The sequence below is a fragment of the Cryptococcus neoformans genome, assembly GCF_000091045.1.
Source record: "Cryptococcus neoformans var. neoformans JEC21 chromosome 5 sequence".
Taxonomy (NCBI): Eukaryota; Fungi; Basidiomycota; class Tremellomycetes; order Tremellales; family Cryptococcaceae; genus Cryptococcus; species Cryptococcus deneoformans.
In genome coordinates, this window is record NC_006687.1 from 146,655 (window position 1) to 168,687 (window position 22,033).

Sequence of the window (22,033 nt, forward strand, 5' to 3'; positions counted from 1 at the left end):
CATGAATTGTAATAGACTTCTTCATTTGAAACCAGGCGGCGATCACGCATGACGGTTAGTCACCGGCATTATTCGCCCATATGGTGCACATTCCAGGCACGGGTGGGGTTCTTTCGGCGCTACATTTTTGGATTACGGCCACTCGAGTCCGTCCATTCGTCGAATTCAGCTGTTTATTATCTATCGACTCGCACTCGCCCCTGGGCGTCTATTGTCTTCTCGATGTACCTATATCAATCTTCCATCCATACTCTTTTTTCCATTCATACTAACCCACCAAAACCATCTACGATCGACTTACAATGACATCCTCCCCTACCCCTACTGCACCCTGTCCGATCCTTATCGACACTTCCGGCGAACCGTACATCCCGATCCCCTCTCATCCCGAACTCAAGCTCACCATGAGAAAGGAATCAGATATCGATGATCTCGTACGTTTTCCTTCTTCCTTCAATTCCTCCTCAAAGGGCATGCCCTTTTATCTGCGTCTCAAATAAAACAAGGGCGGGGAGGGAAAAGTATATAGACGCGATAATAAACGTTGATCGAAGTATGCATGAGCTAATGTCCATGTACCCGGTCTACAGCTCGTACTGTTCAACACTCCTGAAATCGGTAAATGGTTCTGGCGTCGTCCATTCCCGTACGTCCAACATGCTTTTTATCAAGTCCTGACAAGTTCATCAATTTATCTTTCCATTATACACGGCTAACGGTCGAATCAAACAAGGTATAAACCCTCCGACGCTGGCGTGTTCATGTCCCCTGTCCCCCGTTTCGCCACATACATCTCCACCACCCTCCTCCCCTCCCTTCCTTTCCCGCCCTCCCCACCCTTACCGCACGCCGAAAACTTCTTTCCATTCTCTGTCCTTCGTACCGCTTCGGACGGCAAGATGATCGGCATTGTCTTCCTCAGCCCTGGTGCCGAGGACAAGGGAGGGGAAGAAGGGACATGGGAGTTGGCGTACGATTTGTTACCTGCTTGGTGGGGTAAAGGTGTGGGGACCGGGATGATCAATGCTGGATTGGGGTATTTGGAATGGATAGGCGCAAAGAAGGTTGTCGCTGTAAGTTTAATATATATATATGTATAAAACATCATTCACATGAAAACAAGAGCTGATAGAACTCGTCATTTTATAGTTCCATGAACCCGAGAACGCAGCGTCCGGTGCAGTACTTTGCAAAACAGGTTTCACGCGAGTGGAGGATAAAAAGCTTATATGGCCTGAAGAGAAAGGTGGCGGTGAACGAGTGGTTTACGGTTGGGAGAAAAGACTGTTGAGGCACTAGGCCCCCCGGACTGTTACAAATCTAGTGATAGTAATATTCATCTTGTGATGTGATGTGTTGAAAAACTCAATAAATCCTCCAAGGATACAGATCTGGATCGCAGCATGCATGGATGACAGAGGCGCCATGCTCCGCCTCTATATAACTCTACAAGTCACCCCCTTCCTATAAAAATAAAAAAAGGAATAAATAAAAAAGAAGGAGAGGTAGGATGTGATGATTTACAGATACGCCCTCACCAAACCCTTACCGGCCTCTGCCGCCATCCCCTTGGCGATCCCCTCCACCGTCCCTCCGAGACACACCATCTCCAACCTACTCGGCTCCTTTGTCCCGCCGCGAATCTCCTGCGGTATACTAGGGAACTCGCTGAGACCCATCTTCCTCCGCCTCGCATTCTCCTCCTCGCGATCCCTGATTGCCTGCTCGTGCTTTGTCTTTTCTCGGGCGATCTGACGGGTGAGGAAGGCGATGTTGTTGGCTTCGTGAGAGTGCAGGGTAAGTGCGTCGAGTGTGTTTTGGAGGTAGGCGGTGAGTGATCCAGGGAGGGGGTTGATGAGGGGAGCAAAGGAAGGAGGAAGGGGCACAGAGGGGTTGGTGAGTGAGGGAGCAGAGGTCTCAGAGGGAGAAGGAGTGTTGAGGGTGGAAATAAAAGCGTTGACGAGTGAGGGGGAAGTAACGGTGATGGGGATCGACGTGAGCAAAGTGGAGGCAGTGATCCCTTGCTCTATGAGGACCTGACCGTCCCATCGGCCCAACTTGGCAGCTTCGCGCGCACCGTCTGCAAGCCTGTACGCCTTGACGCTCACGTCACCGCCATTTGACCGAGAGGCATCGTGGACGACGAGGATCGCCTTGCCTCGCCCCGCAGCCTTTTCGACGGCAGAGAGAAGCTCGATAGATACTCGGGTAGCGAAACCACCATTGTGGGTGGAGAGGTAGATGCCAACAGGGGAATCGGGAGTGGAGACGGTACCGAGTCGGCTCAAAAGTTTGGCAGAATACGAGTTGGCTAGAACCGGAAAAAAAGGAGAGATACCAGTCAGCGCCGCTTTTTTTTCCTATTTTACATATTCTTTCGAAAATCCGCTGCGTGGTATTAAAAAAAAAAAAAAAAACTCACGACCCAAGCTTGTCTCTCCGCCGGGCAAGGCATAACAGTCCTCAACCTCCATCACACCATCCAGATCCAAGCCCAACAGCACACCAAGCGCATCTACATGGGAAGAAAGTTCGGTGGAGGGCGGCGGGTTCCTATCTTGCTGGAGGACAGAAGCGGGCGGAGCGGGCAAAGAGTCGGTAGAGTGCTTCATCATTTTGAGGAAAACCTATTTTCCACCACGAATCAGCACTCGTGCACCCGTTTTGTCTTGCTGTTCGTGCCAGCGCTGACATGATAGGAGGGAAACCAAGGCGACTTTGCGACTTACGAGCGAGCTGAGAGAGACATTCTCGACTTCCCTGGCGGCCTCCACATCGACGACGCCTTCGAGCCGTTGCGGGACTTTTGAGGGTTGCTGGGCAGCGGGCTGGGGGGTGGCCTGTGTGGAGACGGCGGCGGGGAGCGAGGCCGCAAGAGCGGCAGCCATAGAAGTCATCTCGGATGGGTGTTTTTTGGTGCAAGTAGGTGAGCGCCGTATCAAGAGAACAATGAAACCAGCAAAGTTGGCGGCGTTTTCGGAGTTTTACCACGCGCCACACGTGTGCCATATCACTTTGCGCCAGTGTGGCACCTTTTTTCACTTTTACATGTAGTCCAACAATTCCATGCTGCTATGCAAATAAATGCAAGTACTGGTAAAAAGATAACGAAAAGAGATGGATGGCCACATGCAGGAAACCTCTTTGTGCTGCCCGTACGAGACATGACCAGCAACTCTTTTCCGATTCTCTCTTTTTATTTTTTATTTTTGATAAATGCAAGACAGCCCACCGTACCCCCCTATATGTACCCAGCGAGACACGGTCTACTGTACTGATAGGAAACCCCGCCTTATGCCTTGGCCTCTTCCTCGGGCACGAGCTGCTTGCCCTCCTTCAACACATACTCTGCCAACCCTTCCACACTGATAATCTTCAATCCCCACTCCTTTGCAAATCTCCAGCAATCATCTCGTCTTGCCATGGATCCTGCAGGGTCGTAGGGGTTGACGAGCTCACATAAGAGGCCAGCGGGTGGGAGGCCGGCGAGGTAGCAGAGATCTGAGTCGAGTTAGTGTATGTACAGATCTACCGGAAAGATGGTTGTTTCCGGCGGTACGGACCAAATACACAAAAAAAAAAAAAAGGAGATCTACCCCTCTAAGAGCGAGAGGTGGAAAGAGAGAACGGGAAAGAGGGACATACCTGTCGCACACTCTGTATGTCCCCTCCTCTTCCTCACCCCGCCTACTGCATACCTCAGGGTAACCATATGTCCCGGCCTTGTAAAATCGCTCTCATCGCTCTTGGGATCCGCGAGCAACCGGGCGGTGTACGCTCGATCGTGGGCGGAGATACCGGTGGAAACGGGATGACGTCCGGGAGCCGAGTCGACGGTGAGGTGGTATGCTGTTCCCTTGGGGTCTTGGGATACGCCAGAAGGAGGGAGAGAGGGGGGAAGTTGAAGTGCTTTCAGTCGGGACGGAGGAAGGGAGAGGCAGATGTAGCCGCTGATGTCGATTCAGACATGGTCAGTGGCTTCTCACTCTCTCGGCTTGAATAATAAAGGATAAAGAACACACACCTTGTCCACTTGATCATCCATGCCATGCCTTCTGTAGTGACGGCAGAGGCAGCACACACGACGTCTCCTTCGTTTTCACGGCTTTCGTCGTCCATGACGACTACAAACTCCCCGCGCCTGATAGCTTCGATGGCATCGGGCACGGGGTCAAACTGGAAGGGAGTAGGAGGGGCCGTGGGCGGGTTGGATACTTGGCTCGGACGGGACATGGTGGTGGTTTTGGCGAAAAGAATTGCGTTTTAGAGAAACGACGGCGAAATATACTAAAGGCGCGTTGGTAAAGTCCGAGAACGATAATAGTTCCGGCGGCGGATGGAATGTTGTATTTCAGCAATCGACGCGAAATGTTGGTAATCAGTCCGCTATTGTCCGTCCATGCTCCTGGCGTGAATCTAGCCGAGTGATTGTGCCTGAGCGGAAATCCCACTAATCAGCAACCACTCATGACGCTGATCCATCAGAACTCCTTGCGCTGCATGGGCGCTAGGAAAAGGACCCACGATAGATCGGCCATCACGCTGATTACTACAAATGCATCGCACTAACCAGAAGCGCGACGCGGACAGGCGTGGATGGCCGCCGGGCTCTGCCGAGTGCCACTGCGCATACTCAGCCCCGGCCATCGGCTGCCTCTATAAATACACCTCCACCTTTTCTTCTCTACTCCATCAGCCCACCATAACCCTCCTCCGCCTCCCACCCGCTGCCCCGCGCATAGCCGCCCGCCTGCAACCGCCCATGGCCTCCATCTCTCTCCCGCCCTCGTCCTCCCCCACCCCGCCCCCGCCGGCCTCACGGAACATCCCCAAAGACTTCCGGTCCTCCCTCGCAGCATGGTGGTCCACGTCCTCCTACAAGGAGACCCGTGTCGCCGAGGAGAGGCTGCTCAGACGGCTCAGCATGTACCAGCCCGCTCCCGCCGCAGCGCCGCCCCCGCCGTCGACAGCGCCCGCCGGCGTGCAGGAACAGGCAGGCGGCAGATCGTGGTTTGGGTTTGGGACGAGCAGCAAGAGTACAAGTACGACGAGCCTTCCAACTCAGACTCACGCTGCAGAAGACGTAGCGCCTCGGCCGCAGCCAGTCGCCTCAAGCTCAGCGCCGTCGTCAGGCCTCGTGGCCACGCTTCGAAACGTATTCATCCCCACGCCCGACCCTGCCGACGCCCCCGCGCACCCCGCCGACCCTCGCGACCTTTCCCCGAGCAGCAGTGCCACCTCGTCTGTTCATGATCCCACCCACGAAGAAAAGAAATCCCACCACCGCAAGTCGAAATACTGCAAGACGGACGAGGGCAAGCTCCGAGACTATATCAACACACTGGAAATCAGCACGCCAGCGAACCAGGATTCCAAAGAAGCGGTCGTCGTCTTGCACGGGTACGCTGCTGCTCTCGGGTAAGCCCTATTCCCGCCCTGCCCGGTTTTTTTTTTTTGATCCCAATTCCGCCTTTCTCTAGTTTCTTCTTCCGTAACTGGGAATCCATCGCCACCTCTTCTGCCGCCACCTCCCGCCGGACATTCTTCCTCGACTGGCTCGGCATGGGCCTCTCCTCCCGCCCATCCCCCTCCCTCGTCTCTTCCCCCTCCAACGCCCCCATTCCATCCCGCGTCGCCCGTGCCGAACACTTTTTCCTCGCCAGCTTGGAAAACTGGCGAGAACGTGTAGGCGTCGAGAAAATGGTCCTCGTCGGGCATTCGTTGGGCGGATATCTGGCGAGTGCTTACGCCGTGAGGTACCCCGAGCGCGTCTCTGGTTTGGTCCTCGTTTCGCCCGGGGGGATACCGCATGGGCCAGAGTATGTCCGGTACCCGTTGACCGCCGAATTGTCCTCCCAGACCCGGCAGGCTCAGAGGCTCAGAAGGGAAGGGAGCGAGACGAGCCAGGAATTGGAAGGGGCGGTGGACGCAGCGGAGATGGAGCTCGGTACAGGTCCAGGGGGGCGTGGGAGCGGAGGCAAGGAAGGAGCGAAAGGGGAAGCGAAAGAATGGGAAGAACGACGCGAAGCCTCGGTCGTCCGACGGGGAATGATGAAATGTAAGTGCCTTCCCCCCCACCCCCAAGAAGAAAAAAACCGTAGACTAACCCACACTAGTCTTCGTATGGGGCTGGGAACGAGGTCTCTCCCCGTTCTCCATCCTCCGCACAGCCGGTCCCCTCGGTCCCCTGTGGGTAGGCAAATACAGCTCTCGCCGATTCGCAAAACAGACAGAGGAGGATGTAAGGGATTTACACGCGTACATCTATGGGACGAGCGTGATGAAGGGGAGTGGAGAGTATTGTATCTGTAAGTCCCGACTCCCGCGTTCCCCGTCACCCTCACTCTCACTCTCGCCTCCATTTGGGCTGCAGCCATATGACAGCTAATAGCTAACGAATGTCGGGGTGTACAGCACATATACTCGCTCCAGGAGCATACGCGCGGATCCCCATTCTGGACCGTATCGACCGTCTCAAAATCCCAGTCACATTCATGTGTACGTCCATCTCTTTTGTTCCCCTTTGTATGTCACAGCGTATACTGCATCTAACCAATTCCTTTTTTTTCTTTCTTCCCATTATGATTATAACAGACGGTGACAATGACTGGATGGACGTACAAGGCGGCCACGATTCTGCTGCCGCACTGGCCAAAGCGGGCAACCCCAACTGTTCAGTCCACGTCGTACCCGAGGCAGGACATCATCTTTATCTGGATAACCCGGAAGTGAGCAATAGGTTGTTGGATGAGGCCATTAGGGCTGTGCCAAAGGCTTTTTAGATGTACCGGGTGATAGATGGGGAATAAAGTGTATATAGTAATCTTCTCTTACATGTTGTGGATGATGGGTTATATGTGAACGAGTAGATCTTTTTTTTTTCCAATGATTAGCGATATGCTGGTTTTTTTTTGCGCAAAGACGCAAGGTCGGCCTTGAGAAATGTCTGCAAGTCGAAAGAGCCAAGGATCAAGGGGCACTTTGATGGAGACGTAATTTTCTGCACATATCCATATTACATGAGGGTATTATTTGATGCTGGGTTATATAGATAACGATACTAAATACACATTGTCATTCGTCGCCTGAGATTACCTTGTACGTGGTCGTGTATATTATATGGAAGAGCTAATAGTACCTGTTGTGAACGTTAAAACGAGGAGGAACTACTTGCAAAAAGAAATCGAAATGTTCGACTCACTCAATCTCCAGCTGTAACGGTCAAGATAGCTTTCATCAGCAACTTGTTCCCGAAAGACGATAAACAAAACAAAACAAACAAAAAAAGACGAGACTCACAAACTGCAAAGCCACATCCCTTGGGGACAACACATTCAACCCCGCCTTGTTAAACATTTCTTTATTCGCATCCCCAATCATCTTTTCCACTTCTCTCAGTTTCTTCTCAAAATGGCTTGTTTTCCATAATAAACTTGTCCACAGGGTGGCGACAGCAATGAGATTATCAGTGATATTAGGGGTCATAGCGTAAGCTTCTGCCAACTTGGTATTGATGGCGTTGAGGAAGGAAGATAGTTCGGAAGGCTGGATACGGCCTTCTAGTTCCAGCGGGAAGATGGTTTCGAATCTACAAATAAATAAAAAAAGAATCCAAACGCCAATTCAATGCAAGTTTTGCTCGTTCATCAGCCCCTTTTCCCAGCTCTCTCCTTGTAATATTTCCCAAAACTGGAGAGTGTACGCACTGACACATTTCTCCGCCGCTCCAATCTCTTTCAATCCTCACCATCTCCTTCGGCAGGTGTTTCCCAATTTCTCCAGTGACGGGTTGATGGAAATACGACATGGGCGGGAGCGCTGAATGAGGGTACGATGATCGTGGAGTCCTGAATAATGGTAATGATAGCGAAAACAACAACAAAAATAATCATGTCACAGCATAGAACCAGATCATCAGAAGAAAAAAGTTAGCCTCTTCACCTCTCGTGATTTGATTCCAAAACCAGAAGAATTGAGACTTGCCCATGTCCACCCCTCCAACCTTCCAGATCGGCTTTTACCTTTTCCTCCCACGCCCGATTCGTTTGCCGTTCATACTCTCCTTCCCAGTCATCAAACCCGCTACCGCCAGCTTGGGTCCTTAGCACGCTAAAGCTTGTGGTTGTGCCCTTTCCTTGCCCTTGTTCTTGCCCTCGTCCGTGGACATTGGTATTTGTAGTGGTATGATAGTTGACTGCCGTTGCGTTGACACCGAAATCAGGATGGATATAGGGATGAGGTTGATCTGATTCCGGAGATTGCCCGACAGGAGTCGTAGTAGTAGGGTTGGGAGGTGCAGGGGTACGGAGCGGCGGGAGGGAAGCCTCTGCTGGATGGGGCGTGAAAGCGGGGGAGAATGGGTGGGACATCTGAGGCTATGAAACCATGACAGATGAAGAGTTGTTATTGAAAAAAGAGAGAGAAAAAGAGGAGATGGCAGCGGGAGAGAAGAATGCGAATTTTATTGATGGATGATGTGCTTTAGAATAGATGAGTCAAGAGATGCGCACGGACCAGGCACTCATGTTGACAAATTGTTCAAACCTGCAGTTTACGCAACATTGAATCTTGGAATTCTAGAAAACAGTATCAAAGCTACGTAAAGACATGTATTACGAGGAGATACATTTAATGTATAGAATGATAGAATATCGAATCTACTACTCTCACTTCTGTTTCACATTACAGTTGACGCCTTTAAAGAAGCTTCTCGATTTCCTCCTTGAGCTTCTCGGGCTTGGTGGAAGAGCCATATCGGCCGACACACTTGCCCTCCTTGTTGATAAGGAATTTGGTAAAGTTCCTATGCAAAAACTCGGATGTCAACTCTGACTGATATGGCAGTATGTTTTCAAAGGAAAAAAAGGAAGCACGGACGTACCACTTGATAGCAGTGGTCCCGGCAAGACCACCAACATTCTCTCCCTTCTGAGACTTCAACCACGCAAAGACCTCATTCATGTTCTTTCCGTTCACTTCAGACTTCTTCATAAGCGGGAAAGTGACACCGTGGTTGAGCTACAATAAACGGTTTGATGTCAGTCATTACCCACTGGATCATACGTCGAAAGGCGAGATGTGGCGGGAGAATGACTGATGACTCACGGTACAAAACTGGGCGATATCATCGTCAGAGCCAGGCTCTTGTCCTCCAAACTCGTTGGAAGGGAAACCAAGGACGACGAGACCCTTATCTCCATAAGTCTTGTGGAGCTCTTCAAGGCCGGTATACTGGGGAGTGAAACCACTACACACACCAAAGCACAAGTCAGATCTTATACTGGTTTCAACGGATGTTTGTAAAGGAAAAGACTTGCCATTTGGAAGCAGTGTTGACGATCAACACAACCTTGCCTTTCAAAGTAGACTGCACAGACTCTATCAATACTTATTCCCTTATCCGGATGATACGATGAAAAAAAGGAGTACTTACAAAGTCCAAATCACCCTTGCTCCCAGGCAGCTTGGCTTTCAAATCGTAGAAGCTTTTGTTGGCAACGTCCCCTGGGAGAGATTCGTAACCAAACTTGGAGGCGATGCTGTCGAAAAACGTCATGTTGGATTGGTGGTGAATGTAAAGATCTGGTAGTTTGAATATGCAAGTGTCTGTTCAAAAGACGGGAAAATGATGAAGAGATAAGATTCCAAACTGGTGTTAAATGCGGCGAGGTCATGAAAGGAGTTGGCGAGTCTACAGCGGTCTTATATATAACGCGTAAGCTCTGAACTCTGGACTCTCTTTACCGGTAAACCGACACTCGACACAACGATAATCCATGCACCATGCCAACGGGCTACGTTTAACGAGCGCTGCATGGCACGACAATTTGGAGTGGCCAAAAAATGAAGTGGCGAACAAGCACCAAAAAGTGTCGGTCGATCGAGACCCCCTGGAAACCCGGAGATCGTCATAACGGCGGCGATGACTCTCAGGCACACCCGCACGGACACTCCCCGTCGCTGACAAATAACCGCGAGTCATGAATCGCCGGCCACCGCACAGACAACGACGCAGAGAGGATGGAAGGAAGGATGGAAGAAGAACGAAGAAGGATGATTCATACACCAAAAGAAAGTCTAGTCTATCTCGTACGATTAATGTCTACAAGATAATTCAGAAATGCCAGAAAACGACAAGCCGGGAAAACAGAAAATGCAATTTTCTTAGTCAAAAGTGATCTTGGTAGGCGCAGGAGCGTTCGTAGTCTCCTTGTAGAAAGCACCGTATGATCCATGTTCTTAAGCCGTTCCCGTCAGCATAATCCGACGGTGAAATTGGATCGAAGGAACAAAAACTCACCCTTCTTCTTGATGGTAGTAGGGAACCTGTCCATCTCCTTGGGAATCTCCGCACCAACATCTCTCAATACCCTCATAAACTCACCCGCCAGAGATTTCTCATGGTTTTCACCCGTGAAGAACGTCACCGCCTTACCCGTCTTGCCCGCTCGACCTGTACGACCACACCTATGCACAAAGTCTTCCGTCGTCAAGGGAAAAGTGACATTGATGACCAACCCGACATCAGGGATATCCAAACCTCGCGCGGCGACGTCTGTAGCGACCAAGACATTTTGCTGACCAGTCTTGAACGCTTCGAGGGCTTTGAATCGGGCTTCTTGAGTCATATCGCCGTGGAGAGCGCCGACGGCGTAGCCGGCTCGGCGGATGGTGTATTCAAGACGTTGAGCTTCTTTTTTGTACAGTGCAAAGACGAGAATACGGGTGGGAGAGGTTTTGGAATTGGGGTGAACCTTAAGGTGGGCTTTGAGGTGGTGGGTAAGTCGGAAACTACGATAAGTTTGAAAATAAAAGGTCAGAGTCAGCAAGAAAATATCTAGTTTGTGTTACCAGTTCTACATACTCCTTGTCACGGGGATTGTCAAGCACCTCGACAATCTGCTCAATCCTCTTGTTCGCGGAAAGCTCATCACTGCCAACAGTGATACGCAAAGGGTTATTCAAAAAGGTGCTAGCAAGTCGCCTCACGCTCTCGGGCCAGGTAGCGGAGACTTGATTGCCACGGACCGTCAGGATGTAAAATTCACTTTGTAGACAGGGGACAGGGGAAACTCACACATGACAGTTTGTCTACCTTCCTTGTGGCCAGGTGTGTGTGCGATAATCCGGCGAATATCATTCTCGAAACCAGCATCAAGCATCCTGTCGGCTTCGTCCAACACAAGATATGAAACACTTCAATCCCATACGCCATCAGCTTCCTCCCACCAAGCCAATACTTGACACAAAAGATAGACTGCTCACCTGGAAAGATCCAGCTCTCCTGAATCAGCAAGATCCAAAGTCCTTCCCGGAGTACCAACAACCACCCTCGTATCCTTCTGACTCAACTCCCTCGCCTGCCCATCTTTCCCCACACCACCAAAGATACAAACACTCTTCAACCCCACTTGCTCTCCAAACGCCGAAAGGTGCTCGTGCGACTGTTGCGCCAACTCTCTCGTGGGGGCGAGAACGAGCATCTGGATCTGTCCTGGTACTTGACCCCTTCCCTTCTTAGAGCCTGTCACAGGTGGCAACTGGGAGAGGAGGTTGATTCCGGGAACACCAAACGCCAAGGTCTTACCCGACCCAGTCTCGGCGATACCGACCACATCCTTCTTGCTCAACAATGCAGGCCATGAACATGCTTGGATAGGAGTCGGTTTCTCGAATTTGTTAAGGAAAGGTTGAAGTTTGGAGTTGATTGGCAAGTCGCGGATGGAAAGAAGAGGAGGAAAGAGGGAAGGGGTGAGGGTGATGTTGTTCGAGGTGAGGAAGGTGTTGTGTTCCGCGGTGAAGGTGGTGGGGACGGTAGGGGCGGGGATGGCGGCGGCGGAGGAGGTAGCAGCAGCGGCGGCAGACGCTTTGGCAAGTTTCTTTTGCTGTTTCTTGGAGAGAGCGGGAGTTTCAGACTCGGTGGGAGTTGCGGTAGAGACAGGTGTCTCGGACGAGTCTGCATCCTTGGACTTTTTCTTCTTCTTGGGTGGCTCTTCTGTAGCAGCAGTAGAGGTAGAAGGGCTCTCGGCTTCTTCCTGATCAACCTCCTTCCTCTTCTTGTCCTTCTTCTCCTTTTTGTCCTTCTTGTCCTTCTTTCTGACTTCCTCCTTCACTTCCTCAGTGGCGACACCTTCCTGGGCAGCAGCCTCCTTGGCTGCCTTCTCAGCCTTCTTGAGTTTCTTTGCCTCCTTACGAGCCTTCTTCTCTTCCTTGCTCAATTTGGGACTGGCAACGAGCTCTTCGGCAGACATACTGATGCTTCTTTTTTTCTGTTTGCTTGCAGATTGTTTTGAGTAAGGGGAAAAGTGTTGGGAAATACGTGAGACAGAGAAAGAGATGAACGGTGAGCGACCGGAGTGACCGGCTGGTGGAGAATTGAAATTTTGGGAAAAACATATCGCGTTCAGGAACACGGACATCCCCGCCGGCTAACAAAGATTATTGCCTTACTTCGTTCTTCGTTCTCCTCCGGTCGTCCTTTGTTGGTCTGTTTTCTGTTGTTCTGGTCTTTGCATACAGCCTTGAGAGCAGTTTGAAGACCTAGCGCATATTTCAGAGAATAAATAACGATTAGTTGTTTAATGGTGTCGACGGGGTTAGAGAGAAGATCTCAGTGATGAAGAAGAAACTCACCACCACCACCAAGCGACCTTTCACCGCCGCCCCAATGCACTTCCATAGATACTTTGACAAATCGAGAGATTACTGCAATAGTACAGGAACAGACCCGTTACATAAGGATAGATCAGTCATGATATATGGTATGGAACAACGCTTTGTCATAATAATAATAATAAAAGTCATGCGAAAAATGAATCACAAGAAAATCAACCTCCCATCCAACCTGCTCAACCCACCTACTCATCCAGATCCATCTTTTCTTTCGCATTCCCCTCGTCCTCTTCTTCTTCCTCCTCCTTTTGAAGCAGCTCCTTTGCCTTCCTCATAGCAAACGCCGCCTCCTTGGAATAATGACTATTCCTCTTCTTCTCAAATTCCTTATGCCTCGCTTTCGTCTCCTCATCCATTTCTTCTTCGGAATCCGAAAATACTTCTCCGCTGTTGGCTGCCGTGTTCGCTGCTGTTGCCCCCAGCTCCATACCACCGACACTGCCGTTAGCACTGTGAATCGATCCCGTTGAAGTGCGTGGGGAAGATGATCCCGGTCGAACGGGGTGATCTTTAGAAGGGAGGGAGAAGGATGGAGAGCGCGAGGAAGTAGAGGTGGATGATGATGGACGACGAGGTGGTTGAGAGTTCATAAGTGTGTTTCGAGCAACTTGATCGGGGCTGATACCGATACTGTTTCGAGGACTTAGAGGGGTAGTAGGTGATCGAGGTGCTTTGTCGTCTTCCAAGTCAAAGCTAGGGACATCGCTGTCTGCAAACATATATGATAGTCAGAAAGAAGAGTAGACGCGAATTGCAATGCGAGAACGAGGTGACAAACCATTTGCAAGAACTTGGTCGTTTATGGCATCATACCGTACATAAGGTGTCTTTGGTTCATCGATTTTCCTGCAAGGTGTCGGTACTGGCTTGATTCTACATATGCAAAAATAACTTACATGAGAGAATCCTTCTGGACCTCTGTCAAAGCAATATTCGCCTCATCCCACTGCAAGCTGCTGCCATCAACTTATACTCTAATCAAACCTCATGCGAAACACTTACTGCTCGCCAACAATACGCTCGCCATCAGGCCCAATACTATCGCTCAACGGGTTCTTCAATATACCTCTCGCAGGCGGTGGCTTGGCCGCACTCGGGGTATAGCCGTCATCGGGAGTGATAACAAGGTCGTCCGCAGCGACTTGTGGGGGCCCTGAGGCTGGGGGGATGTCGATATGGGAAGGGTGAGAGTGTGTAGATGCGTAGGTTGCGTTGGGTGACATGGCTGGGGAAATTGTGGAAATGGGAATAGGAAAGTGGAATAGATGGAGATGAGAACGAGGTCAACATGTGCCCTCCGTCATGCGTCGCTGCCGTTCGTTGTTGTTCGCCGATGCCATGTGTTACGTAAACATGCATTGACGTAACACAGCCTCCTGGAATCTTCCCCTTAAACGGCCCATTTAGCGGCCCAGTTTGTTATATGGGCGTGCACAGTTTGCCGGGTCGTCCAAAACCAGAACCTGAAACTGGGCTGCGGCAGAATATTCTGGGTGGTGTCACCCGAGTATCTTCCACGTCGACGGTTGCCGTTGCGGCGTCAATCTCGTCTTCCATTCATCCCATCCCCCTTTTCCCCCGCATTCCACAACTCTTACTTTCAGTCCACATCTCATACTCACAACATCAAAATGCGTCCCCAGAACGTTGCTGGAGTAGCTGGTACCGGTGCCCTCATCATGGCCGCTGGCGCCCTTGCAGACCAGACTGTCTTCCATGTACGTCTTCCCGTGTCAGAAACGTGATTGGAACAAGCCCAGCTCACTTCCTTTGTCTGGCTTCAGCCCACCTCTCTCACCGCGCCCTTCATCGAGCAGTTCATCGAGTCTATCCCCGACTCTCGATGGACCGTCTCTCGAGCTACCAAACAGACCCCCGTCGGCGACGAGATCTTCTCTTATGTGGGTCAGTGGGAGGTTGAGGAACCCGAGGTTTACCCCGGTATCCCTGGTGACAAGGGTCTCGTTTTGAGTACGTCTTTCCATCCTCTTGCGTCTTTCTGTAGTTATGTCACTGACAAATATGTGCAGAGACCAAGGCTGCCCACCACGCCATCTCCACTCTCTTCACCGAACCCATTGACCCCAAGGGCAAGTCCCTCGTCGTTCAATACGAGGTCAAGCTTCAAAAGGGTCTCGAGTGCGGTGGCGCCTATATCAAGTTGTTGACCGACCAACAAGACGAAGGCCTTCGTGCTGGTGAGGATTACACTGACAAGGTGAGTCGGCTATCAAAAGGAAGTAGGATGACGAGCGCGCGTGCTAAGACATCTGCAGACCCCCTTCACCATCATGTTCGGTCCCGACAAGTGTGGTTCCACCAACAAGGTTCACTTCATCTTCCGACACAAGAACCCTCTTACCGGTGAATGGGAAGAGAAGCACTTGAAGAACCCTCCTTCCCCCAAGATCACCAAGACCACCGCTCTTTATACCTTGATCACCAAGTAAGCCCTCTTTCCTTTAAACGAGTGTTTTAGCCTTCGTTTGCTAACTTCAAGATCAGCCCTGACCAGACCTTTGAGATCCTCATCAATGATGAGTCTGTCAGGAAGGGTAGCTTGCTGGAAGACTTTGATCCTGCGGTCAACCCCCCCAAGGAGATTGATGACCCCGAGGACTTCAAGCCCGAGACTTGGGTCGATGAAGCAGAAATCGAAGACGTCACTGCTACCAAGCCTGACGACTGGGATGAGGATGCTCCTATGATGATCACTGATGCCTCCGCCACCAAGCCCGAGGACTGGCTCGAAGAGGAGCCCGAGACCATTCCTGACCCCGAGGCTGAGAAGCCTGAAGAGTGGGATGTGAGTGCATCGTTCTTCATAATACGGAACAAGGACAAACCTGATGAAAAAATAGGACGAGGAAGACGGTGACTGGATCCCTCCTATGGTCCCCAACCCCAAGTGTGAGGACGTTTCCGGCTGTGGTCCTTGGACTGCTCCTAAGATCAGGAACCCCGACTACAAGGTATGTCGCCCCATCATCTATTCGTTGCAAGTCCACACCCGCTAACTCTTGAGCAGGGCAAATGGACTGTTCCCAGGATCCCCAACCCCGAGTACAAGGGCCCCTGGGCCCCCCGAAAGATTGCCAACCCTGCTTTCTTTGAGGACCTTCACCCCTCTGACTTTACCAAAATTGGCGGTGTCGGTATCGAGCTCTGGACCATGACCGAAGACATCCTCTGTAAGTCATTTTTGAATCTCATTCTTGTAACAAAGTGTGTAAAATGTTGACCAATGGAAATAGTCGACAACTTGTACATTGGCCATGACGCTGCTCAGGCCAAAAAGTTTGCTGAGGAAACTTACCACGTCAAGAAGCCTATCGAGAAGGAGGCTGAGGGCTCAAATGAGGATGAATTGGAGGAGCCTTCTTCTCTTGTTGAAAAGGTCCAGCTCAAGGTTTACGAGTTCCTTCGTAAGTTGCCATCTCCCACTCCTTCCCCCTGTCCCCCACCTCGAGCCAACGCGCTGACAACTCAATCTCTCACAACCAGACCTTGCCACCTTTGACATTGCCCAAGCCGTCAAGCAAATGCCTGAAGTCGCCGCCGGTCTCGCCGCAGCGGTCTTCACTCTCCTCGGTATGCTTCTTGCGCTCTTTGGCTTTATTGGTTCCGCTCCTACCAAGGTCAGGCAGACTACCGTAAAGACCAAGGCTGTAGCTCCCGTTGCTCCCGCGGGTGAGGAGGAGAAGAAGGCCCTCGATCAGGCTGGTGTGGAGGTTCCTGCTGAGGGCTCGAAGAAGAGGGTTACTAGGTCTACAAAAGAGTAAAGTGGAGATCCCCAGCCCACCCTTTGGAGCTGAAGAAGAAGAAGGAGCAGTTATAAGCTGCTGCGTTTCGATAGCGGTCTGTAAGGTCGTTTTTTTTAACGAGTGGTTTAGTTGAGCTGCCATGTAGTGTTTTTCGTTTTTGTTCTTACAATGATCGCGTCTGGTTGAAAATCTGCTCCTTTCGTTGCTAACCCTTTCAGTGCTAATAACTTATAAACCATTTTCGAAAATTATCGGAGTATGAGAAGCGTGAAGCGTGAAGTGAGAAGTTTTCGGACCTGATATTGCTCACAAAGGATGACTTTGTTTACCGATACGCAATCACAAAATTCCGACCCGAATCAACCCTCCATCGCCTACTCTTGGCAGCCATATAAACAGTTAACTACCTCCCCGGATGATTTTTAGCATCAGATCCCATCCATCAAACTAAACCAAGAAAGAACGGAAAAAATGTCGTCATTCAATCTCACGTCAACCACGTCCATTCTCGCGGCGAACAACCCCTCTCTAACACCCTCTGGCGCTAGATCAGCTGCTATCATCGAATGGGCCAAACTCACCTGTCCTACGTGGACATCTACCCTACCTGTCAAAACCTCCATCTCCTGGGCTGGGGTAGGGAGTCGTCGTCAGACGCAGACCACCGGTCCTGCCGGAGGAGACAATGAAGATAGTGAAGACGACGAAGGGATGTCCTTACCAGGCGGGGGCGGGGTAAAGTTGTATGGACAAGAGGAAGAAAAGAAGAGGGTTACAGAAGAGTTGGAGACCCTTACTGGGCTTTTATTCTCGCAGCGCACAGAGGGGGAGGGTGAAGAGGAGTACAAGAGTAGGCAGACGTTGCAGCGGTTGATCAGTTTCGGTACGATTCCAGAGGGAGCGAGAGGCGAGGGGAATGAACAGGGAAGCGAATGGATTTTACAGCAAGGAAAAGTTAGCAAAGTGTGAATTGTTTTGCACAGGTAGTGATAAGCAAGCGAATGAATTGCTGAAAGACAAGACATTTATTTATTCATGACCGTGAATAAAATATATAAGCATAAAGATGTAATAGATAACTGGACCAGCAGAGAGATGAAAAACCAGTCGTAGATAACCAGAGATAAAACTACACTAAAAGTCTTGTTAAAAACTACTTGTTACAACAACTTGCCGAATATACCCTTCGCCCCTGCCTTCGCTGTCTCTTTCATCTATGAACATAAAATAATCAGTATACGAATCTCTAAGGTGAAGTCGAACGTAATGGAATATTTTTAAACGTACAGCTGCGTTCTTTGCCTGACCAAGATATTGGGTTGCAGATGTCGAGACGTTGTTCAGTGACTCTCCGAGCATATCGAGAACATCCCCTCGCAACGATATAGCGTTTGTCATTTCCGTGTACCTGTGAGCCACGCCGGAATCAGTGCTAGGTCAAAAAACAAGGGCACGACAGAAAACATACACATCTTGTCTCTCACCCTCCTGCGCTTTTGGCGCCTTCGTTTTCTTAACAGCTGTTCGATTCGGCAATGTATTGGATGGGAGCTGAGGTGGCTTTTCCGGTTCTTCTTCCGGCTTTCCCCATGAGATGAGAGGTTTGTGAGGGCCCGCTGGGGCTTTTGGAGGGGGAGCTCTCAATGGACCTCCAACTACATGTCGTGATTAGTAGATTGTTGAAGAGTAAAAGTGATAGAGACGTACTGAGAGCATCGAGTTGAGCACCGGTCAGAGTTGCGCCCCAAATCCAAGAGATCACTCCTGCATTGACTGGTTGTGGTTGTGGCGGTATGGCTTTCTTGTGTGCACAAGGATCGATACGAGGCGGTAACGGTTTGCGGAAGTGGAAGAATGTCCGCAGGTTGATATCGAGAGGGCCGCTATACTCAACAAAGTCACCAGAACGGTCGTCTATGGACAATTTGCCACTGGAACGTCCTTGGGGTCCGAAGAAAAGATTTATACGGGTGATGTATTGGAGGAAGGGGACGGTGTAAACTAGTGCGGAGCCGGTAGTCGTCACAGCAATGATGATCTTGTGACCTAAAGCTCTGTAAGTCGATGCGGCGATAATTCCTCATCAAACTCACCATGCCTGGTAACGTAGAAAACGTTAGATAACTCCTCATCTTCCAGCTCGACCTTTGCTATTCTTTCTCCGCTGAAGTTTATGGCACATCTAATACTCTTCTTAGACGCGGCAATCCAAAGACAGTGGACTGATGCCTCTTTTCCCTTCCCATAATCTGTAGGCTCTTGCATGGCTGCTTGTAGGGCAGTGGCACTTGTAGCCAATTCATTACCTGTCATTGGATCGAGGACGAAAGACGCGATCGGTCCGAAAAGGGAATCATTGGTGAATGTGGGGGGTTTGGCCTCGACGACCCATTCACCTAGAACATTGATGAGAGCGTAGATTTTTGTCAAGCTATTGCCAAGATTAGCAGCGTGATCTTTGAACACACCAAACAATTAGGACTATGCACCCACCCTTTAACGTAAGATACTATCAGTCTCGGTCTATTAACCATGTCTATGGAGTGGTCAGCGTCCAGAAATGCAGCTCATCCAGCGAGGACTTACCTCCTCCCATTCCTGACACTGTCCATTTCAGTGACCCCACGACAGAGGTCTCTGGCAAAACGTTCTGGATATTTCCCTTCTTCTTTTTCTTCTTCATCATTGCACCATCTTCATCGAACCCTTCCCTCAAAATGACATCCGGGCCTCGCATATCAATTATCGCAAGCGATTTGCTAGAGAATGCGACAGCGATGAAACCTAATTGCAGACGTTAGCATTCGGGAGCGCAGACTTGTTCCGTGTGCTCACCAATGTCAGATACTGCGCAAGAAATAGGCTCTCCCTGCTTCGTTGTGAAAATGGCTACAGGCTTGAATCCATCTGTGTTGGGCTTTGCCAAATGTCCAATCTCCAATACTTCCTCTACCCACTCGCTCTTCCCTTGTTGCCTTGGCTGTGGCGGAAAATAACTTCCCTCAGTCTCTTCCCCAACCTGATCCCCTCCCCTATTCAATATCTCCTGATATCTATCGTCATCCGTCGATGTCTTGGCCTTCTGGAACTTTGTCACGAGGACTTCGCCTGTCGTAAATGTAATTACACATTCCAAAGCCTCTCTTGCGAGGTGTACTGATTTGATCCTGACCTTAGATCTATCGTTCAACCACAACTGAGCGAGAGGGAGATGGGAGACGTCTGGATGTTTCAGGTAATTACCGGTGTTGATGGTCAAGTGAGGGAGAGGATTGGGGAACTCAAATCGGAGGGGCGTCGGTAAGATGAGAATATGTGGAGAAGCGTCCCAGAACCTTACCGTACCATCTGCGTGATAAGTGACGAGGATACGATAGCTTTCCATTTTGGCGACCATGACTTCTGGCGCCCCATGCGATTGGAGATCTGGAACTGCTAGACCACCTCGCAATGGCAATCTCGGCATTTCCTCCTCGCCGGCATGTTCGATTGTCCAGCTTATGAGTCGTTTAAACACTGGAGTGCTCAGCGCATACAGCTCGGTGCCTAGGACAGAGAGGGCGCCAGACCAAACGGTAGAAGGGAACGAAAGCTGCTTTCGCATCTTCGCAGATCGTTGAAAGTTAGTCGTGATACCGCTGAGACCACTGATATCACTGACAGGCGTGTCAGGCGATGCTGCGGGGGGGATACTAAGCGCTGGTGAGGGTGTGCGGATGGACCATGGTAGCCGCCAGCCGCCACCAGCACGGGGTGACATAGGTGCAGGGGGTGTGATGGGTGCTGGTGTCATTGCAACGATTTTTTCGCCCGCTCCTGGCTGGATGTAGTTCTTCCTTCCGGACGAGGGTGGTGCAACATCAGACCGCGGTGGTGGAAATACCCACGCTTCAAGACTACGTGTCGCGTAAGGTTGCTTGATCTCGGGAATTGAGGGATCAGGAGCGAGAGAGATGACGATGCTGATGGGGTCATGTGAGAGATTGAAGTAAGGGTTACTTCGAGGGATGAGGATGAAGTCTTCAGGGGGGGTCCGAGTAAGCCAGTTGAAGCTACCAGTAGGTAAAAGAGAGTCACGGAAAGCGTAACGTTCCTGAAGAGGCATGCTTTCCGAAGGGGATTTGGAACTGGCGTTGATAGGAGGTTTATAGGCAGGGAATTGCAAAATGTTGATCCCTGGCTTGTCCCCAGGACTCTGTCCACCCAAAATCAACAAAAGCGTTTCACCCCGCTCCGCAAGCTCCACTGTGGCATTGGTCAACGGTTCTCTTGCCTGTGGAGTTCCCTGAGCAGATATAAGAGCTTTCAAGCTGGCCTGATCGGGAAAGCTCGCCCATACCATCTTGTAGATTGGTTCCCTATTCGCCGACACAGCAGAGACAATCGCATTCCCATTCTGATCCCTTTCCACCTTTTTATCCTTACTAGGCAAAGCACCAGATTCCAACAGACTTTCGGCATCGGCAACATTGACATCCTCGTGCGTGATTGTGCGCACCATCAACGGCTTGTCAGACTCGGAGAACGCCCAAAACGCAATGCACCCATCCACATGACCAACAGCAAAAACAAGACCATCGGGACGCCAGGTTATGAAGGTGACTGATGGTGCGCGTTCTGTCCAGAGGGATCCGTCAGCATCCTGATAGGAGCCGCCTCCTGGAGCACCAGGTGGGAGAATCATTTCGAACGTCTTGACGACCATGTTCCTCTGCATATCCCATGCAACGACGCCTCCTTCGTATCCTATCAGCATGATGTTGAGATCCCGAGGATTCATAGCTAAGCAAGTTGCCATTGGCCTGAGGATAGACGTCAGTCGGTCGCCCTACACCGCAGAACTTTACGTACCCTCCAAGGGTCTTTTCTCTTCCAGGTACACCACTCCTTATCATTCTATCCTCATAATCCTGCCAGCAATTCCCAATCTTCCAGTTACCCAAACCCCTCCTGCTCAAATCCCAAGTCAAAGTCGTTCCGTCTCTCACGGTCAAGAACAAATGGGTATGACAAGGCAATGGTTGCTCTACACTAGTCACAGTACCCCATAGAGTATACGCGATCTCCTTCATGGGAAGCGGCGGATGTAGAGAAGGGTTCGGATGATCCGTCATGTGCTCGAGCGTATAGGTGTGGATTGTGTTGCCATCATCAATAGCGATAATCCTGTTATGACCTGGATGGAACAGGAGGAATTTGATAACATGTGCGGGACCGGAAGACGAGATTGGTGAAACCGGAAGAGTGAACTGAAAAGGGGGAGCTCCATAGCAGTGGACCATACCGTTAGAAGTGCCTATGGCGAAGAGAGAGAGTACAGGGTCAACTGCAAGCGCAGTCACCTCTCCAGTGAAACCGAGGGAGCGAAGCTGGCCATATCTGTAAAAAGTAGTCTCGCGAAGATTCCTTGTGTAGTCGGTATCTGGAGATAAAGATGGACCTTTGTTCTTAAACATGTTGAAGCCTAGCTCCCAGGCATTCAATAAAGATGCGAAGATGTAAGAGAAGACGAACGAAGATACCTTGAATGCAAGAGATGCGAATTCTCGACAATTAAGTTGAGCTGCGAAAGCGGAAACAATGACAATAAAATGCCC

General features: G+C 50.6%; 10 protein-coding genes across 10 annotated transcripts; 3 read left to right on the forward strand and 7 right to left on the reverse strand.

Annotated features, from left to right (window-relative positions):
- The first annotated feature begins 178 nt into the window (after positions 1-178).
- Positions 179-1,438, forward strand: CNE00540 (expressed protein). The gene is made up of 4 exons (XM_570764.2): positions 179-434; positions 591-646; positions 734-1,073; positions 1,150-1,438. The coding sequence occupies exons 1-4, from the start codon at positions 303-305 to the stop codon at positions 1,297-1,299; spliced, it is 678 nt and encodes a 225-aa protein (XP_570764.1). The 5' UTR covers positions 179-302; the 3' UTR covers positions 1,300-1,438.
- On the reverse strand, positions 1,330-2,942 carry CNE00550 (conserved hypothetical protein). The gene is made up of 3 exons (XM_570766.2): positions 2,730-2,942; positions 2,423-2,627; positions 1,330-2,311 (listed from the first exon to the last, which is right to left on the reverse strand). Exons 1-3 carry the CDS (start codon positions 2,895-2,897, stop codon positions 1,521-1,523), a joined length of 1,164 nt encoding a protein of 387 aa, XP_570766.1. The 5' UTR covers positions 2,898-2,942; the 3' UTR covers positions 1,330-1,520.
- An 88-nt stretch (positions 2,943-3,030) lies between these two features.
- Positions 3,031-4,315, reverse strand: CNE00560 (3,4 dihydroxy-2-butanone-4-phosphate synthase, putative). Its single transcript, XM_570768.2, has 3 exons — positions 4,025-4,315; positions 3,646-3,950; positions 3,031-3,501 (listed from the first exon to the last, which is right to left on the reverse strand). Exons 1-3 carry the CDS (start codon positions 4,231-4,233, stop codon positions 3,293-3,295), a joined length of 723 nt encoding a protein of 240 aa, XP_570768.1. The 5' UTR covers positions 4,234-4,315; the 3' UTR covers positions 3,031-3,292.
- Positions 4,316-4,391: 76 nt separating this feature from the next.
- On the forward strand, positions 4,392-6,868 carry CNE00570 (conserved hypothetical protein). The gene is made up of 5 exons (XM_570770.2): positions 4,392-5,418; positions 5,481-6,058; positions 6,117-6,308; positions 6,415-6,498; positions 6,595-6,868. The coding sequence occupies exons 1-5, from the start codon at positions 4,556-4,558 to the stop codon at positions 6,780-6,782; spliced, it is 1,905 nt and encodes a 634-aa protein (XP_570770.1). The 5' UTR covers positions 4,392-4,555; the 3' UTR covers positions 6,783-6,868.
- A 172-nt stretch (positions 6,869-7,040) lies between these two features.
- On the reverse strand, positions 7,041-8,476 carry CNE00575 (hypothetical protein). The gene is made up of 5 exons (XM_024658509.1): positions 7,984-8,476; positions 7,707-7,847; positions 7,300-7,588; positions 7,202-7,212; positions 7,041-7,138 (listed from the first exon to the last, which is right to left on the reverse strand). The coding sequence occupies exons 1-5, from the start codon at positions 8,367-8,369 to the stop codon at positions 7,129-7,131; spliced, it is 837 nt and encodes a 278-aa protein (XP_024514361.1). The 5' UTR covers positions 8,370-8,476; the 3' UTR covers positions 7,041-7,128.
- Positions 8,477-8,609: 133 nt separating this feature from the next.
- On the reverse strand, positions 8,610-9,666 carry CNE00580 (glutathione peroxidase, putative). The gene is made up of 5 exons (XM_570772.2): positions 9,434-9,666; positions 9,318-9,367; positions 9,106-9,247; positions 8,882-9,018; positions 8,610-8,803 (listed from the first exon to the last, which is right to left on the reverse strand). Exons 1-5 carry the CDS (start codon positions 9,554-9,556, stop codon positions 8,698-8,700), a joined length of 558 nt encoding a protein of 185 aa, XP_570772.1. The 5' UTR covers positions 9,557-9,666; the 3' UTR covers positions 8,610-8,697.
- A 375-nt stretch (positions 9,667-10,041) lies between these two features.
- On the reverse strand, positions 10,042-12,317 carry CNE00590 (conserved hypothetical protein). Its single transcript, XM_571165.2, has 5 exons — positions 11,266-12,317; positions 11,078-11,196; positions 10,865-11,012; positions 10,301-10,791; positions 10,042-10,238 (listed from the first exon to the last, which is right to left on the reverse strand). The coding sequence occupies exons 1-5, from the start codon at positions 12,249-12,251 to the stop codon at positions 10,165-10,167; spliced, it is 1,818 nt and encodes a 605-aa protein (XP_571165.1). The 5' UTR covers positions 12,252-12,317; the 3' UTR covers positions 10,042-10,164.
- A 126-nt stretch (positions 12,318-12,443) lies between these two features.
- CNE00600 (hypothetical protein) lies at positions 12,444-13,926 on the reverse strand. Its single transcript, XM_024657150.1, has 5 exons — positions 13,675-13,926; positions 13,569-13,625; positions 13,451-13,518; positions 12,634-13,381; positions 12,444-12,540 (listed from the first exon to the last, which is right to left on the reverse strand). The coding sequence occupies exons 1-4, from the start codon at positions 13,893-13,895 to the stop codon at positions 12,858-12,860; spliced, it is 870 nt and encodes a 289-aa protein (XP_024512837.1). The 5' UTR covers positions 13,896-13,926; the 3' UTR covers positions 12,444-12,540; positions 12,634-12,857.
- Positions 13,927-14,231: 305 nt separating this feature from the next.
- Positions 14,232-16,597, forward strand: CNE00610 (ER-associated protein catabolism-related protein, putative). Its single transcript, XM_570776.1, has 9 exons — positions 14,232-14,390; positions 14,457-14,643; positions 14,703-14,890; positions 14,949-15,118; positions 15,178-15,478; positions 15,534-15,644; positions 15,701-15,863; positions 15,927-16,097; positions 16,177-16,597. The coding sequence occupies exons 1-9, from the start codon at positions 14,304-14,306 to the stop codon at positions 16,452-16,454; spliced, it is 1,656 nt and encodes a 551-aa protein (XP_570776.1). The 5' UTR covers positions 14,232-14,303; the 3' UTR covers positions 16,455-16,597.
- An 855-nt stretch (positions 16,598-17,452) lies between these two features.
- On the reverse strand, positions 17,453-21,973 carry CNE00620 (conserved hypothetical protein). Its single transcript, XM_570778.2, has 9 exons — positions 21,288-21,973; positions 19,272-21,238; positions 19,023-19,220; positions 18,930-18,972; positions 18,530-18,867; positions 18,144-18,482; positions 17,905-18,091; positions 17,724-17,844; positions 17,453-17,650 (listed from the first exon to the last, which is right to left on the reverse strand). The coding sequence occupies exons 1-9, from the start codon at positions 21,890-21,892 to the stop codon at positions 17,597-17,599; spliced, it is 3,852 nt and encodes a 1,283-aa protein (XP_570778.2). The 5' UTR covers positions 21,893-21,973; the 3' UTR covers positions 17,453-17,596.
- Positions 21,974-22,033: the final 60 nt, after the last annotated feature.